We start from the raw sequence: 17,955 nt of genomic DNA, 5'->3' as shown, positions 1-17,955 counted from the left end.
CCCATGCCACTGGGCACACCCCTTTCATTAGACCCATCTATTGTGGGCGAAATCTATTCATGGCGACACTCGAAGAGATTGTCATGGTTTTGAGTTAGGGTTTCGGATTTGGGTTTGGGTTTCGCATTTCGAGTTTCGGGTTTGGGTTTGTTTCATTCAACAAGCACACCACCACCCTTCGAATGGCCATTGGCCAGGCCACCCACCCCATTTAAATTGAATGCCGGGCGTAAAACTTTTGCAAAGGATACTCGCAAGCTGAGTGCGAGTGCGAGCACCCACAGTATATGGGGTCAAATGGTGATGAGATGACTGCAAATTAGATTACAAACGCTGACGATGATGATTTTAATGATGGTGCAAATCAGGCACACATGGGAGTGGCGAGTGTGTACCTCAAACCCCACTTCAGCTGCAAATCTCTATGGGGACAAGAAGTGCTCGCCTCTTCTCTGGTTCGGCCAAATGAAAAATCGAGTATATAGCACTTGTAGTTCGGATGAGTTCGCATTTGGATTTGTATCCTGCATCCGCTGGCTTATATTTAGTAAAAAAAAAAAAGAGAAAAAAAGGTACAAATGTTTATTGATTGATTGATTTTAGACCAAATGTTGCACATGCTTATTTCACTGCTGATGATTTGTTAAAGTTCAAGAAATTACTGAGCTAATTTGTAACATAGCCGGTGTTTCAAGGCTCGATTTGGTTAATCCGAGACTACGAGTCCGGTGTGTAAAATTTTCAATTTATACTGAATTTCATGTTAGGCACGAATCCTTTAACGCCTAATGTAGTATCCTCGGTAGTAGAGGGCTCGGCTGACGAATCCATTTTGAGGCCTCGGTATCATTTTGTTAGCTTCGATGGGTGGAATTATTGGATCGCCCTGCTGAAAGTCACTAATATTACCTTCGGAATTTGAGGTTTCATTGGCATTGAGGGGGCCCTTGGTCGAAGGAAGGGGTAGGGGTTTCTTGATGCTCTATTGGAGAGACGATGGATTCATTGGCCATCTTCTTGTCATCTTGCAAACACTCACCTGCAGCCTGGACAGAACAGAGTCACGGAGTTTACCCAACCAAAGATTTATTTTAGCCATAGAAACGGATCTCGAAGAAAACTGAAAAACGAGGGCAATCGTAATCGAATCGAATGGAATCGAATGTAGAACCGTAGAATTTAGATGTTTGCATATGCTTAACGTTGTGGAAAATCTATTCGTGTGCTAGTGCTCGTAGTTGTGCTCTGAATATGGGAGCAGTAATATAAAAGAATTTGACAGTTGAATTCGTTTAACTCATGGACTACTTGAAATTCAAGGAAATTCAGAAAGTTCCTCAACCGGAAGCGGAATAAGTATGTGTTTATATCTCCCAATATTTCAGAAATGTTAAAGATCCTTGATATTAGAAAGTCATAACTCATGCCTAAGAGCAAATTGAAAAGGAAAAGGATTCTCCACCCAGTGGACACGGACACGCGACGGATAATGTGGGTCGGAGGTGGATGACAACGTCTGGAAATCGAGTGGGTGCCATGTGGGATGCCACCCCCCCCAAGAAGGATAAGCGACACCAGACAAACTTCGCCGGGCAAACCATCCCCATGCCCAGCGCTCGACATTGATGGAGCGAAGCCATGGAACATTAGCTAAATCTTACAGAAATTTCGCACAACGTGGCGAAAACGAAGGGTGCGGGATCCATGGGCTTCGTCCGCCCAACAAGACCATTCCACTCCATTCGCCCCTTGACGGGGTTGCAAAGGAAAACATAGCTCAAAGGGTCGTCATGCACTGCGAAAAACTTTTGGCTAACCAACTGAAACTGCTCTCAGTTTCCACGACAAGTAAATGGTTAGAAGTTCTAGTAGCTCATACTAAGCACTTAAATGTTCCATTGATACGCTTTCATTAAAAAAAAAAAAAAAAACAGCTTTCCTTTTTCTCTATCTGCAGGGATGCGATGGCTGGAAATGGGTAGTGGCAACAGAAGTCGTACGGGGACACGTTCAACCCCAGAAGGCAAGGCAACGCCAAACGAAAAGTACAGGAAAATCCCAGTCATTCGGGCAAGAGTTGCGAACTTTGGTTCAGTAGTCCTGCCTGTGTGCTCTTTTACCAGAATGTCCTTCTATTTATGCATTTAGTTCGCCCGAAAAGCCTAAAGAATGTAATGAACCAAGAAGGAAATTCAGCTGGCCAGCCTAATGTAGCAAAATATCAATCCAAACCAACGCAGGCACACAATAAAAATTACCTGAATAAACAATGATTCCAGCGCTGACTCGGTAAAATAGCGCAAAGACACTGGCCACTGGATAAGGAACAATCAAATGATGCGCGGGATCAATGGAAATAATAAATGAACAATTGCAATCGATCAATAGCAACAAGGTAAACCAAAACCAAATACCCAACGACACAGAAATAAAAAAAAAAGTCGCCGGAATGTCGAGTTGAACATTTAAAAGCGTAAGCCCAAACCTTTCAATTTATCTACCAATTTATGCAATTTAAGTGACACAACCCAGCAGGATGCGCTACTTCTCGCGTGACATAAAGTCCCAGGGAATGCAGACGATGCCATCGGTGGGCACTGACCAATAGTTCGTGATGTGCAGACTGAGACCGCGACAGGACTTGACGCCACTCTGAAGCAGATGCCGTATGGCCATGACCATCTTGTCCGGCGTTACAGAGTCGTCCTTGCTGAGTCGCTGCAAGCCAAGTTCCTCCTGGCACTGTCGCCACAATTGCCGCTCCACCTGGATATCCCTGCGATAGCGACTGAACCGCCCGCTGGCCACGTCCAAGTTCCGGCATATGAACTCCACGAGATCGGGTCCGGAGCAGGAGGCCGGGGCCAAGAAGAGACCGGTTTGGCTAACCTTCGGTATATCACTATCCGGCACAATGGCCAAATGATGGTCCTGCAGCGATGCCGGCAACTCCTGGACACTATCCTCCAGCCTCAGGTGCTCACTGACCGCACGGATCACGCGCCTCAAGCTGCCCGCATAGGCACGCGCCTCACAGCCCGGCTCCGGAACCCTACGCCTCTCAATCCGTATGCCAAGGAGCACGGCAGACAGGGCTTTCTCGTACAGGGGCACCAGTCTCAGTTGCTCCTCGTGCAAACGCATCTCGGAGAGGAAGGCCAGCCAACCCGAGGGGGAGTCGCCCGAAAAGAGCATTACATCGCCCTCCAAGCTAATACCAGTGTACGGTGCGAAGACCACAAAACGATTGCGAAGGGCTCCCAGCTGGCCGGCGACCTTCGGATCCTCGGACAAGCCCTTGAGGATGCTGAGGCAGTTGTGGTAGCGTTCCATGTTGCAGCCACAATCGTAACGGGTTCCCCGAATGCCCAACAACTGGACCAAAGCCGCTTCAATGCCCTCGATTTTGCCGCGTAGAGTAGCGACTTCGGAGGCCTGGGAACGTGCCAGGGCCTGACGCATCCATATTTCCAAAGAGTGCTCCCTTTTGGCATCCTTAAAGAGTTCCCTTAAGGCACTCAAATTCTTTTGCACTGGCGCTTGGGGCGGTCTCACCCTTTCCCTCACCGGTTCCTTTCTCAGCACTTTTCCGAGCTCCTTTTCCATCTCCTGACCCTGCGTGGAAAAGGGGTGGCACGAACAATATGAATCTTTATGTTTGCAATAAGTTTGTGAAGCACCTGGCGTAGGGCAAATACTACGCTGTGAAAGGAAACTTTGTCTTTTTCGAATGAGTAACGAACCTAACGAATATTCATATGTTTATGAGTTGATCATTTGATTTACCCGCTTCATTTGTTCCTGCTCCTTTTCCTTCGGCAGCAGCTTACATGACCTCAGAATCTGGCAAATCACCGCCCTGGGATCCAATAAACTCCGGTCTACCTGCACCCTAACCAGTCGACTAACCACCCGACTACCGGACTCATCCGAGCCCGATGGAATATAGAACTCCAAATGGCCATCGGGCGGAAGACAACTTGCCGACGGCCCAGTCAGGGATTCCAGATGGGAGCAAAGCAGACGTAGTGACTCCTCGTTAACCCGCTTCTCTGCCGGATTGTGAGCCAGGCCATCCGTCCGAATGGCCTGGTAGAACGGACGAAGGGCCGTGACCAGGTCCGTGCTCAGCAGACGACGACAATAGTCGACGATCCTGCGAGGAGTCAGGAAGCGCAATGTGACCATTTTAAGTGCTGCCAAGTGGTACGAATTTTGAATATTAGAAAAAAAAAAAATGTGATATCTGCTGCTGGAGCTGACAAATTTTGCAAATGAATTCGAGACCGCACACGAGGCAAACAAATACATAAATTTGACAGGCATATGCAGACTAGAGAATTCATTCATGTTTACCAACTTGTTTTTGGGCAAACAAACACCTAGCCAGGAAATGCGAAATTCTGCACCTGCAACTGCAGCAAAAAGATGAAGTTTTTCACTAAAAAAAATTAACTGTAGTTGCACCGAGTGGTGGTAAGTAGAGAAACTGCTGTACTCCACTCAGAACCGAAATGGTAAAGGGAATATTGAGGCAATCCCAGAGCCCGCATGTATGTACATATGTATGTATGTACATATATATACATAGCCCACCCTCCCTCCATTTCTGAAGCGTTGAAAGCAGAGGCAAATAAAACTTTGGCACACAAAACACGCACATAAAGTACAGCCGTAAGTTAACCCCATAAAGTTGGTATTTGTTAAGAATAGATGTATGCTTTTCCCTTTGTCATACATGCTGCTATTTGGCCGGAAGTAATGTCATTTCAGACACAATCCTGGCCACATATGCTAGTGTCGAATTTTAGGATAATCACCAATCTGTTAAGTATGTATTTAAATGCATTTTAAGCGTTGAAATTTTGACCTGATAACTAAGCGCTCCTAAATCATCCGATACAAACACCTAATATTCCAGTATATATATATATGTACATCAATTCTTTTGGATGTTCCTCAAACGTATCTTCGACATTTTTTTCATCGACTGTATGGCATTGAATTCATAACCAAGCCAGATCGAATGCTAATCACTCTTGGGGCCCGTTTGACTGTAGCAGTAATAACCACCAGACCGCCACTCAAAGGCGCAAGTAACAAGGGTTAAATATTGCATCTCCGGCAGCTGCGGAACATTTAGTAGCGCTGCTGCGGCACGCACTCACTCGTCCCCTCTCTTTTTAGCACGATCGGACACCCTCTCACTCGCACGATGCAGTTGAAAATGACTTTTTGCATGTGTTTTTTTTTTGTTTCTGTTTGCCGTTGCCTTTGCCTTTTCACACACGCCACTATTTAACCCCAGAGTGGCGATGAGTACTGAAAATTATTATTTCAAACATATGTACTGATCATAAAACTGTGCGAGAGAACGTGATAACTTTCTGCCGCATAAACGAACCACTCTCAGCTGTTGAACCGCAATCCAAACACTAAATTAATATTATAATCAAGCTAACGAACAAAACCGTTTGCAACCGGTTCGGCGTATCGGTGTGCTTGCCCGTAAAACCGCAGCTCTCTGAACCGCTCCTCTCCGAACCGCTCTCACGCTCTCTGGTTCAGAGAACGGTTTAAACGGTTTTTGCTTGTGATTGTGGCTCGAGCGCGAGAATGAATGTAAGTTAGTAACCAGCCGTAACTTGAGTACGGTGCAACCCAGAATCGAAAGCTGAACCGCACGTTCCCATAGTCCGGAACAATGTCGAAAAAGTATCCGAACCCGGTGACCAAGCACTTCGTCTATAGCGAAAGGACGCGAAAAAGTACCTGCAAAAGGTGCCACTTCGATATGGCAGGTCGCCACTCCGAGAATCTGATGCGGCATTTGAAACGTAAGCATGAGGATGCCTACAAAAGTGTTCTGGACGAGAAGCGAGAAATCCGTGCGGCACTTGCCCAGCAGCAGGCCAACAAAGATGCAGTCAATCCGACGAAGAAAGTCTTGGCCTCTAAGTATCCTCTATATCCAACGACACGAAAGCAGTCTTTCATTACCGAGGTGCATAAACAATCAACTCAAATTCCGAGCTTCTACAGCTCAAGAATCGCATAGACCAAACTAAAATAGCCACTGTTTTTTTCAGGACGACGACTCCCAGCACAGTGGCATGGAAACCATGGTGACGTTGAATGGTGAAGAGACCGGGGACGTAGATAACAAGAACAACGCTACAGTCAGTCAGTTCGAGGGCGTTTTTATTGGAAAATCGGAGATACCTGACGAGGAGTATCAGTGGAAAAACTCTGCAAATATGGAACTGAAGGCCGTCGATGTTTCTGTGGCCCAGACTACTAACGAATCCAGCGTCTGTGTGGCTCCCACTTCCACCACTGCTCGTGCCAAGTCTCCAGCTCGAGCCGCATCTTCTGCGGCTGCTTTAGACCAATCTCCAAGCGACGAGGACTACTTCCTCCGCTATCTGGGCAGCAAATTAGGCAAATACTCTGCCCGCACAAGGAACACAGTCCAGTTTCACATTAATCGCATACTGTACAAGGCGGACATGGGTCACTTTGAGGAAACAGATTCCAGGATGGGCGATGACGACTACGCCTCCCCGTAGCGTCTCTATGCTATGGTACATATGTTTCTTAACGCTTTTGCTGTAAATAAAAATTATCTCACGAGTTGTCAAACACCTAAAAAACCAACAAACTTTAGGGGTTGCAAGTCAGATTAAGGGGTGGCAAGGTATTTTTTTTTTTTTTGATTGGTCGTTAGTAACACCTCGTGGTTTCAATTATCATAATTTAAATCCCATAAACTTTTAATGAAGTGATTGCAGCTCGCTTGTTCAAGATGTTACAACACGTTAGATTTATCCCCCAAAAGAAGACCCATCCATCCATCCATCCAGGCATTTCATAGCTCATAAGCATGTCCTCATTCGTTTTACTCCACAAATAGCTTTTTTCTTTTTGTCCATGGGCAATATTTATTACTCGACACAATAAAAAGCATTAAAATGTCCACAAATCAGGTCAATTACCCCCTTCACTTTCCCAACACATCGGTTAGCTTTGGACCAAATCAGATCCTTGGCACCTCGACTTTTGTTTGTGAGGGTGAGTGGTGGGGGGGGGGGGGGGGGGTTGTCAGTTCAGTGGCCGCAGAGGGTCAACATCATCATCGAATGCTCCGATTGGGCTGTGTAAAATAAAATGTGTAGAAAAGTGCGTAGTGCTGGGATTTTCGCTTGGCACTCTTGTGAAAATTTTCCCTTTTTTTTTTGTATCTCATTTTCCCCGAGACGAGAGAAAATGTTGCGCCTGTGCTCTTGTGCTCTTTAAAGCAACGGAAAGAGCAGCAAGGGCTCTTCGCTGTGTGGGTTTGTATCTGTGTGCCGGCTGACCGGCTTTGTTTGTATCTCTCTTCCTGCAGAAACTTGGAAACGAGACCTGCAACGTCTGTTCCGACGCTCCTACCTCCATCCTCCTACCACCATCCTCCATCCTCCTTTCTCCTCCTCCACAAGCCACGGACCCTTCATCCGTCTGTCTGCCTGTTCGTATAGGGGCGCCCTGTGTACTTGCAATCCTCCCCAACTCCACCTACCGATTATGTATCGCTTCAACCCCCGTCTCCCGACCGCCAGGCAATTCGATTTATGTGCAGGCTATGGCAATGCGTTCAGCGTCCTTTTGGCTCGCTATTAAAGGTTCATTACTAAATACCAACGAACTTCTGTAATTCGATGAACCATCTGCCACTACTAGTCTGGATGTGGCGAAAACATACATATATTCAACCGATTGGGCAAATAAAGGACCTTGATTTGCTGCCCACATGAAAGTGGCGTTTTAAACGCTTGCTTTAAATGTGCTTCAATTTAAATCTAAAGCGGCTAACAAGCGCTTTTGATCTTTAGCCGGAAAACAATTAATTTCTATTAAATATTAACCATCTGCAAGTAATTCTCCACTAAAAGGAAACGGATGTCCCGAAAGTTGTGAAGAAAGTCCAGTCAGGAAAGTTCAAAGTTTGCGTTACGGGTTACGAAATTGCGTCAAGAAGTTTGGTCGCCAAACTCGAATGTCACTCAATTATGTTGAAATTCCTTGGGATTTTGAGTTAGGGAAAGAACCATAAATGTGAGATGGATGAAAGAGGGTTTTGTAAAATAGTTTCCTCTAACCTCGATGCCGCACACCTGCCTTTTCCACAACATATTCCCATATTCCCTGCCATTGCATTTTCTTTACTGGTTTTTCTTCGCACACACACACACACACACACACACGTTTTCCAAAATGTAGAATCAGCAGACTTACATAGATCCAAAAGTATTGCACTCACAGACTCCTTTGATTCAGAAATTAATTACATTCCAAGCTGATATTTTTTTTCAAGCGCAATTGAAATGTGTTCTTGCCTTCATGTGGGCGTGCCACCGATAAGACTCAGGATTTCAGAACTCCAGGGAATAGTTCGGTATTTCGTCGCATGAACGATGATGCCCGTATGACGACGATAAGGAAATGGCAATGGGAACGGAACCCGAGTCTGAAGGGACCAAGGAGGCAGTCAAGTCAGCATTGGCTTAGCCATATGGTGCAACTTCGATTTCCACATCCTACACAACTGGGCAGTGTCCCATTTCGCATTCAAGAAGGCAAGAAGCCATTCGACTCTTTGATTTACCGATCCCAGTTAGGAGCTAAAATTGCAAATAATTTTATTAGCAAAATGGTCAACTCGACTTAGGTTTCCAAAGAAAGCAATTAGACCATGCCAGCCATTGTTCCCCTTGCGGCCCCAACTTTCGTCAATATTCCAGCTCCAGCTCCAGTGAATTTGGTTTGTTTTTTTTTTTTCACCCCACCGAGTACCAAACCGACATCCTCCGCCCTAGACTCATCATCCCCATTCTCGAGAGATGTGCATGTGTTGCCCCAACCGTCGTCAGACGGATAAGTAAACAAATTCAGCTTTATCTTCAATAGGAAACAAGGAAAACAGAGTTCCCCCGTTGAGGTTCGCCTTTGATATTTAACAATCTTTGAACAGCTGAAAGATGTGAACAAAAACACCAACCTCGCAATGGATACACACACACGCGCACATCGATGAGCATGTGTGTGTGTGTGTGTAATGTTGGCAGACAAAGGCCAACAACAAGTTGCCATGGGAGTTGCTACCAAAATCTTTCGTTCGCACGTTCAAGGCAGCAAAAAAGCAAAAGCAACAGCCACATCAAGAAGCGCAACAAGAAGGCCAAGAACAGTACGGTACAGTAAGGACTGCCTGTGCGGAATGTTGTGTAAGTAAGTGCGAATGTTTTGTTTTTTCAAACACGCACAGCTTCTTAATAACCCCAAAAATCCATAGAAATAAATACGCCTAATTGGAACTGCCCTGCAAGCCTCACTGTACTTCAGCCCAAAGGAGATGGCGTTTGGCGAGCAGGGAGCAAGTGGAGGAGACCCGGGGAGCTGTAGACACCGAAACCGAAACAGTAACATCCTGGCGGAAAAGTACTCACATACATATGTACATGTGTACTTGCGCGACGAGTCTAATACCAATAATCCTTTGGTTTTACCATAATAACAAGATATAGAGCTATTCGCCATTTCACCTTTATCGCGCCGATTGATTCCACGGCGGCCACGCCCACTTGCTTGAGAGCCATGCAAAACTAGGCACCACCCCAAAAAAAAAAGAAAAAAAAACATACGAAATGAATGGAAAATCGGGATGGTATTTCCAGTAACTCGGCTTACTTTTCCTCGTGTTGCAAATGAAATGGATGAAAATCAATTTGACGTGTCTTGAATTCTGTTTTGTGTTTAAAGAACTCGTTTTACAAAAGATAAAAAGGCCGGCACAGCGGCAAAAAAAAAAAAAAGGAAGGAAGCGTAGCGAGGGGACACACAAATGGAAATAAACTCGAAAAGTGGGAAAGGTGTACGTACACAGAGCCAAATAATTTCGGGGATTTCAGTGCGGCGATACCTGCATTCGTCCAACCCCCAGGTGAAAGCAATCATCTATCCCCAAGCAACTGACTCACTTTCTCTGGGAGGTTTTTTTTTTTTTGTTTTTGGTGGGTTTTTAGTAGGTTTATGCTGTATATATTTTTAGATATATGTGGGGAGCCAGAAAAGAATAATGTTAACACAATGCTTGTAAATAAAAACACACGAATATACAACAATACGCCAACGAATTTGGAATACGGGGAGAACTCATTGAATTTGTCGCTACCATCGTCAATTTAAGGGTGGCAATAATTACATCAATCTTTTTACCATTTCAAATTTGAAAACAAATCGAGCCACTCGAGCCCAACAACAACAACAACAGCAACAACAACGGAGCTCGACCTCCCAGGGGAAACGCAGTGCACGAGAAAAGCGAAAAAGAAAAGCCAACTCTGAACTGAAGCGAATGGAATGTGAAAAGAAATGGGGCGAGAAGTGCATGAAGGTCCCGTGGAATAAATACACATTTAAGATGGATTTATCGGATTCACTTGGGGCCCACGAACAATGACACATGCACTCGGAATCTAGATCATGAAATTTGCATGCGCATGTCCCCAAAAATCCGGGGAATCCATTTGCCCCATCCATGTCTTTGACCCGGAAGTTAAGCGGACTAGCTGCCATCAAATACTTGCGTAATTAACTCACAAAAGCGAGGAATCTATTTCAAGTTCATCGACTTCTCCACGTCACGTAATCGATTCGCTAAGATATCAAAATTTGGAAGTATTTCAAAAAAAAAACCCAACCAGCTACCAAATGCCCTGTGTGTTTTTACACCCCACAAAATTACAACTTCGACACGATTCTATGAAAGCGCACTGTTTTGCATGGCAAATGTTCAAGGGTGTTTCGAAAAATCCCTAGGGATTTTTCGAAACACAATGCTGGCGCTCAGAAAGAGGCTTTCGAACTGGTTATTTGGTATAAAGAACGTATTAAGGAATTAGAAGCGGTTAGGCGCTACAATCAAGGATCCCTGGAGAGTATTTGGAAACAGGGTATAATTATTAACAAGTCTTATTAATTAAGAAACCTAACAAATTCATTGTCACAATTGTTTTGCACTACTACTACCAATTGCACACAAACTGCACAATCATTTGGGCCAATTTATTCAAATCCTAATCGCATTTCCGGTATCGATTCGAAATCGTTTATCGATGACACAAATGGTGGCCTAATCAAATCAATTTGCCGCCTAACCCATATTCCCATATTCACATATTCAGGCATTCGGAGCATCAGACATCTAGCATCTCAGCTCATCTCGCAGCCTAAGGGAGTTTTCCTGTTTTTCCTCCACTTTTCCGCTGGCACACACACACACACACCAACACGCATGCACACGAGCATGTTGTATGTGAATGTGAATGTGTGAGTCTTGTGACGACAATGTCCCTCGAAGGTAATGAAAACGACGCGACGGGAGACGTCAACAGAAACGCTGACGTCCACCGCCGCCACCGCCTGTCAGTCGAAATGGGAAAATCCTGGCCCGGGGTAAGGGGGATGGGAAAACATGGCTGAGGAGTCCTCATGCAGTCACAAACAACAGCCACCGAAACCTCATCATAATCATCATCGCCATCGCCATAGTCGTCGCCCTGAAAAAGTCGCACAACAAGTCGTGGAATGAACTGCGGATAGAAGCTGTTCGATATTTGAGCACCTGGACCTCTCGAGATTACCATCCATCCATCCATGCATACATATGTACATACATATATGAGGCGCAGCTCAAGATAAATACAATTTGCCGAGTGACTTCCGAGCTTGCCCATGGCCACGTGTCCAAAGTTTGTTCTACACTCATGTCAACCACCCACACAAATTATTCCAAAATTTTGAACACTTCAACAGAAACAACCCCAAGTTACTAAAAATTTTAGAGACAATGCTCATTTTTCATTCAAACTGCTTAATAACAGGCACAGAAAAACAAAACAAAAAAAAAAGATTGCAAAATAATAATACAATTATTCTGCTCGAATTAATTATTCATTGTTGTTATGGCTAAGCAACTTATGCACCCCTGCAATAAGGCTTCCATCCGTAATGATTAAGCCGTTAACCAGTATTTCGGTGCAAATGATCTATAAGATACACATGGGGTGGAAATTCATTGTTGCTAGATTTGTATCACCACCTCTCACCACCCGCAATTAATTAAAATTATTAACTTTCCCAGCAGTTACCTTTATTTAATAATCACAGACTCATCATTCGTTTAATTACTACTCGAATAGTTTAAAGCTTAAAGATAAAACAAAAAAACAAAAGGGGGGCTTCAGAAGTGCGGGCCAAGTTATTGAACCAAACTCAATTTGGCACCATTGCGACGCAAAAAGTTAACGCTTTGGCTAGCAGCTATTATTAGATCAATTAAAAGACTTTCAAACCATCCGATGAACGGATAGTACGAATAGTATGAATGCAATATGGAAGGTGGGGGTGGGGGGGGGGGGGCATATGCATATGTATGTGTATAGGGTACATACATATAGGCCGGTACCCGTACAACGGGATGCACTTAAACTAATTAAGCCCCCGATTGCCGGGCAACCAGAAAGAGTGTAGTAGAGTGTAGAAGCACGGCGCGTAATGGTAGAGAAAAGCCCCGTAAACGATTTTGCGGGCTGCTGCATTAAAATCCATCAACGAAACGACAATGGGCGTATTGAACAGCGTCATCGCAATATCCCCTCTTCATTCTTCCCGTTTGCTCAGCGGGGGGGTGGTCGGCTGCATGCGAAGCAGGAAAGCCTCAGTGGCGTGGTTCGGACTACAAGATACCTATTGTAACTCGGCCAAGATTGGATCGACTTGGGAAACCGTTGGTATCCAGGTAGCCGTTGACAAATCAATTTTCAATTTTATGGTTTCCGAGAACTATTGTAGTTTGTCTTATATTCCACATGACATACCATCGTAATATACCCTGTGACTGCTGCTTTTGGGTACGGGGTAGAAAAGAGAGGGTTTGTTTGCCGACCAAGTGGATTTGTCCACGCTGCGTGGTGAACTTTTCTGGGATGGAGTGTCTGGCGGAGACGGGGATTCTGTTTGGTGGACGGGTGCTTTTCGGTGGGTGGTGGGTGGTGGATGTGATCCGCTTGGACTTGTCGTTGCGTTGGAGTGCGAAGAATCAACACATACTCCACCGGGCGCCAGCTGCGACGCAATTAGTTCCTGGCCAAAGGGCCCCCAAATAGATGGTGCGTAATTTTCGGAGGGAAAGTGGATGCGGTCATGCGGTCATGGAGGACACGAGAAATGCCAGAGCTTCCAGTGAGTAAGCTGCAAATCTGCATCAGTTTGGGAAATAGGTTTTTTCTTGATCAAAAACTGATGTTCTTCCTAAGGGCGTAAATGCCGCAGGTTTACCGTTTTCATGGGAAAAAGAGGCCGGGCGAAATAAAAACCACCGAGTTAAGACATTCCTTGATTTCCAATTAACAAATCACACAGGGAAAATGATTTCATCAACGGCGATTGAAATCAAAAAGCGTTTTTCACTTTAATTGCTTTTCAAGAACAGCGCGTAGAGAGGGGGAAACGGCGGGAGAACAGAGCAACCCCCCAATGACATTTCTCGGTTTTTTTTTCTTGCCTGTAGCAGCAGCTGTATTCAATGTGAACAGCTGATGGGCATACCAAATTTATGATGACGTCGAGCAAACACTCAAATCTCGCCGACGAAGAGAGGCGCGCTCTCTTTTGCCGCTCTCTGACTCTCTCTCCCTCTCCCGCTCTCTGTTTGGTTTTGATTCGAGGGGATCAAACTTCCGGGTGAGCGGGACAGAGCGATTTGGGGGAGACACGATCACGATCTTGACAAGTAACAGTTGTTCTCGTTCTCGACGGCCTCCCCCTTTCTTTTCTCTGTTCTTCTCTTCGTCACTCTTCTTGTGTTTTTGTGCCCCCCCGCTTTGTCAAGTTGCGTTTCTGTCTTGCACTGATAACAGCTGACAATTGAGTGTGCGTGTGCGGCTGAGTGTGTGTGTGTGTGCGTGTGTACGCGCGCGAGTTACCACCCCACCCCCTAAACCCCCACGCCTCTAAACAAATCATCGGACACTCAACCGGGAAGACGGCAACTGGAACACCGCATCCGGCCGAATGCTGACATTCCGGCCGAATGCTGACATTACACAAAAGTCGCACTGCAACATTGTCCCCAGCTAGCCAGCCACATGCCGAGTCGGCATGTTCATTATGCTTACAATTAAGAACCTATGTACTTATGTATAAGACGAAAACGGAGGACTCGAGTAGCCACTCTCTGACAATAAACTTCATACTGATTTTGAACTTCAAGAAAGTCAGTCGTATTCTTTATTGGAAATCTTCACACTACAACTATCTGCTGAAACTTAAAAACCTTCATACATTTACACATCATATCTTCACAAAAGGCTCCACCCTCGATCACGGACTTAACTGGCGCAGCCGGTAGGATGTCCTACCTATTAATAATTACCTACCTGTAAGTAAACATGTAAGAAACGAAACAAACTATATGCAAGATGTCGACTGAAAGTGACTAGGAACAAATTTTTATAAAACAAAATTGAAGTTGTGAAGTACCAAATGAAACTCAAACATATATTCAAACACAGGAAAAAAAAAGAGAGAGGAAAAATGTAAAATAAATAAATATACAAAAAAAAAGTGCAAGTGTACCGTACTGCCGCGCTGACGTGGAATCTATCGCTGATCATCACGCCATCGGTATGTCCATACTCTGCCGAACGTCATAATTTTTTTAAAAAAGTGCAAGTGTACCGTACTGCCGCACTGACGTGGAATCTATCGCTGATCATCACGCCATCGGTATGTCCATACTCTGCCGAACGTCATAATTTTTATAAAAAAGTGCAAGTGTACCGTACTGCCGCGCTGACGTGGAATCTATCGCTGATCATCACGCCATCGGTATGTCCATACTCTGCCAAACGTCATAATTTTTATAAAAAAGTGCAAGTGTACCGTACTGCCGCGCTGACGTGGAATCTATCGCTGATCATCACGCCATCGGTATGTCCATACTCTGCCAAACGTCATAATTTTTATAAAAAAAGTGCAAGTGTACCGTACTGCTGCGCTGACGTGGAATCTATCGCTGATCACCACGCCATCGGTATGTCCATACTCTGCCAAACGTCATAAGTTTTTATAAAAAAAAAAGAGTGCAAGTGTACCGTACTGCCGCGCTGACGTGGAATCTATCGCTGATCATCACGTCATCGGCACTTACATACGCTGGCCAACGCATCGCCAAAGCCTCTATATACACTTATATATGTGAGCATACAATATCAACTACAATCCAATACATCCACGTACTGTACCGCCTCGTTGGCATGGAATCAAACGCTGATCACCATGCCACCGTGGTAAACAAACAAAGCACCAAAGCCTCTCTAATACATTGTACACTCAAAACGCACACTGCCATACGTCGGCGAAAAATCAAAACATAAGCAAAAATCATTTCAAACCAAGCGAGGCTCATTCTGCGTACCACAACGACAACGACACTGCATGTGTAGTGGCGCACCCATGTCTGGGTAGCCGAGGTAAGGGGAAAACGCTTGAGTATCGTCAAGTGTTCTTGCCTTTCACTCTTCTACAATGGGTTGCTACGCTCATGTATTGCACATTCAAAATAACCAAAACAAATGTACTAAAGAAGTCGACATATACAGATATATTTTGTTTCCTTTCATTGTGTAATTTTGTATATCAAACAAATACTAATACCAATCACATTGCAGAATATAAAAGGGAAAATATAAAGCCAAAGACAGACACCCATACACTCTAGTAAACAAGAAATTTGTTCATTATTTTTCAATCATACATAATATACTAAGTAACCTCAAATTTAATGTCAAAAAAGTTCGTTTACAACCTTAGGAAAACTACACGTTCAGTTGTTGGAGTTCCACCAAACACTAATAGGCCCCCACATCCCGTTAGACGTCCTGACTCCCTTCTCCCGATTTCGGAAGAACCCAAATCAATATCTTCCCAAACCCCCAATATGGACTCGGGAAACGATTCTGCCCGCCCCACTCCATCCCCTCTGGCGCCCACTGTCAGTGGTATTAGCTCCTTAATTTCAACTACGTTCAAGCCTAAAGATATCATGGCATTTGTTGAGCATTTGCCAACCTTTGATGGTACACCTCGTCTATTGGACAGGTTTATCACTAGCGTAGAAGAAATCCTGATGCTCATCAGGGGAGCTGACCAAACACCGTATGGCCTGCTTACTCTGAGGACCATCAGGAACAAAATCATTGATAGGGCCGACGAAGCCTTGGAACTGGCAAATACCCCCTTGGTTTGGGATGAGATTAAAAGCAATCTCATCCGCCTCTACTCGAGCAAGAAAAGCGAGGCCAACTTGTTAAGCGAGCTTAACACATTTTCGGACAACCTGACCTTGGGCCAACTGTTCTTTGGTATATCAAAGGTGAGAAGCCAACTCTTCTCCATACTCAAAAACAGCGAACACAACAACACTGTTGTAGATGCAAAAAAGGTTGTCTACAACGAGGTTTGTCTCAATGCTTTTATGACTGGTTTGAAGGAACCTCTCAAGACTTTCGTCAGGATAAAGTCCCCTTCTACACTTGAACAGGCGTACGAGCAATGCCAAATAGAGCAGACCTTATATAGGGCACAAAACAAGCGAACCAACAGACCAGAGCAGGGACCCAATGGATCAGACAATAAAACCTACCGAAATAGCTACGACAGCAATTACCGCAGCGGACGTAACGACCGAAATGACCGTAGGGGACCCTACTCTAACTCTAACTCTAACTCTAACTCTGGCCAAAATAGACCATTTAATTCACACAATCGCACACCCCAATCCGGCACCAAGGACAACCGGGCCAATACATCAAACCCCTTTCGAGCACCTTCACATAGTTTGAATAATATAGAGGAGAACCCTCAACCTGATTCGAATTTTCAGCAAACGGCCTCGGGAAACCAACAGGGTACATAAGCCCAGCCACGCACAACCCCTCGCTTCCTTTTATAAAAATCAAACTATCCCAGACAAACCCCCTGAAGTTTTTAATTGACACAGGCTCTACACACTCCTTCATCGACCCAAAATATGTCGACCCTAGGAACTGTGTGACCTTAGATACGCCCATAACACTCAAAACAGCCCTGAACAGTTTTAAAATATATCAAAACGTCTCTATACCATTTCCACCGGAATTCCAAATCACGGGCAAAATGACCCTTCTACCTTTCAAGTTCCACTCTTATTTTGACGGATTGATAGGAATGGACTTATTATCTTACCTAAAAACAGAAATAGATTTACTTAACCTAAATCTAAAAACCCCAAGTACCATTATACCCTTATGGACCCACAGTAACTCAACTTCAAACGTATTTAATATCTCTGGACATACGAAAACTATTTTGCCACTACCAGTGGAAACCAAACAGGGCGACTTCTACATCGATTCAATTACAATCAATGATGACTTAATAATATCAGACGGGATTTATAATGCCCAAAACAATATTGCTAATTTCGTTATCACAAACTATAGCGAGAGGGATCAGTTATTGTACCTCGAGAGCCCGATAAAAGGCATGCCATACTCCACGGCCAACAATGTTGAACTTTTCAGTATCACTTCAGACACCCCACAGCCCCAAAACTCCGCAGCGTCGTTACAAGCCCTTGGCGTCGATCACCTCTCCTCTGAAGAGAAACAAAGCCTACTTTCACTTTGCAAAAGTTATCTAGATATCTTCTACAATGAAGACAAATCATTGACCTTCACCAACAAGATTACACACACGATTAAAACCACGGACGACACCCCCATTCATACAAAATCTTATAGATATCCTTACATTCATAAAGAGGAGGTCAAAAAACAAATAGAGGCAATGTTAAATCAGGACATTATCAAA

At 44.6% G+C, this 17,955-nt stretch overlaps 3 protein-coding genes and 2 long non-coding RNA genes across 8 annotated transcripts in view, besides 1 other annotated feature; 2 read left to right on the top strand and 3 right to left on the bottom strand.

The window, feature by feature from the left end:
• The window catches only part of Raf (Raf oncogene), a 48,405-nt gene that overhangs the window by 12,476 nt on the left and 17,974 nt on the right, over window positions 1-17,955 (bottom strand). The gene's annotated exons all lie outside the window — the stretch shown is intronic.
• lncRNA:CR33218 (long non-coding RNA:CR33218) lies at window positions 569-1,236 on the bottom strand. Of its 2 annotated transcripts, none has more exons than NR_047742.1 (2): window positions 1,040-1,236; window positions 569-982 (listed from the first exon to the last, which is right to left on the bottom strand). It is a non-coding gene; the product is annotated as a long non-coding RNA:CR33218 (long non-coding RNA). The 2 variants fall into 2 exon arrangements; NR_047743.1 differs by having other exon boundaries at window positions 569-889.
• Window positions 2,454-4,267, bottom strand: CG2854 (uncharacterized protein). The gene is made up of 2 exons (NM_130643.2): window positions 3,787-4,267; window positions 2,454-3,615 (listed from the first exon to the last, which is right to left on the bottom strand). The coding sequence occupies exons 1-2, from the start codon at window positions 4,186-4,188 to the stop codon at window positions 2,542-2,544; spliced, it is 1,476 nt and encodes a 491-aa protein (NP_569999.1). The 5' UTR covers window positions 4,189-4,267; the 3' UTR covers window positions 2,454-2,541.
• On the top strand, window positions 5,178-6,647 carry CG14050 (uncharacterized protein). 2 transcript variants are annotated; one of them, NM_001258558.1, is made up of 2 exons: window positions 5,178-6,004; window positions 6,090-6,647. In NM_001258558.1, the coding sequence occupies exons 1-2, from the start codon at window positions 5,705-5,707 to the stop codon at window positions 6,567-6,569; spliced, it is 780 nt and encodes a 259-aa protein (NP_001245487.1). In that variant the 5' UTR covers window positions 5,178-5,704; the 3' UTR covers window positions 6,570-6,647. The 2 variants fall into 2 exon arrangements, with proteins under 2 accessions (NP_001245487.1, NP_569998.1); NM_130642.2 differs by having other exon boundaries at window positions 5,611-6,004.
• On the top strand, window positions 9,131-9,637 carry lncRNA:CR34052 (long non-coding RNA:CR34052). 2 transcript variants are annotated; one of them, NR_047740.1, is made up of 2 exons: window positions 9,131-9,266; window positions 9,335-9,637. It is a non-coding gene; the product is annotated as a long non-coding RNA:CR34052 (long non-coding RNA). The 2 variants fall into 2 exon arrangements; NR_047741.1 differs by having other exon boundaries at window positions 9,131-9,270; window positions 9,335-9,540.
• Window positions 14,021-17,955: part of a mobile genetic element that runs on past the window's edge.

The sequence above is a fragment of the Drosophila melanogaster genome, chromosome X, assembly GCF_000001215.4.
Source record: "Drosophila melanogaster chromosome X".
NCBI lineage: Eukaryota > Metazoa > Arthropoda > Insecta > Diptera > Drosophilidae > Drosophila > Drosophila melanogaster.
This window is presented reverse-complemented; position numbering and strand designations above follow the sequence as displayed.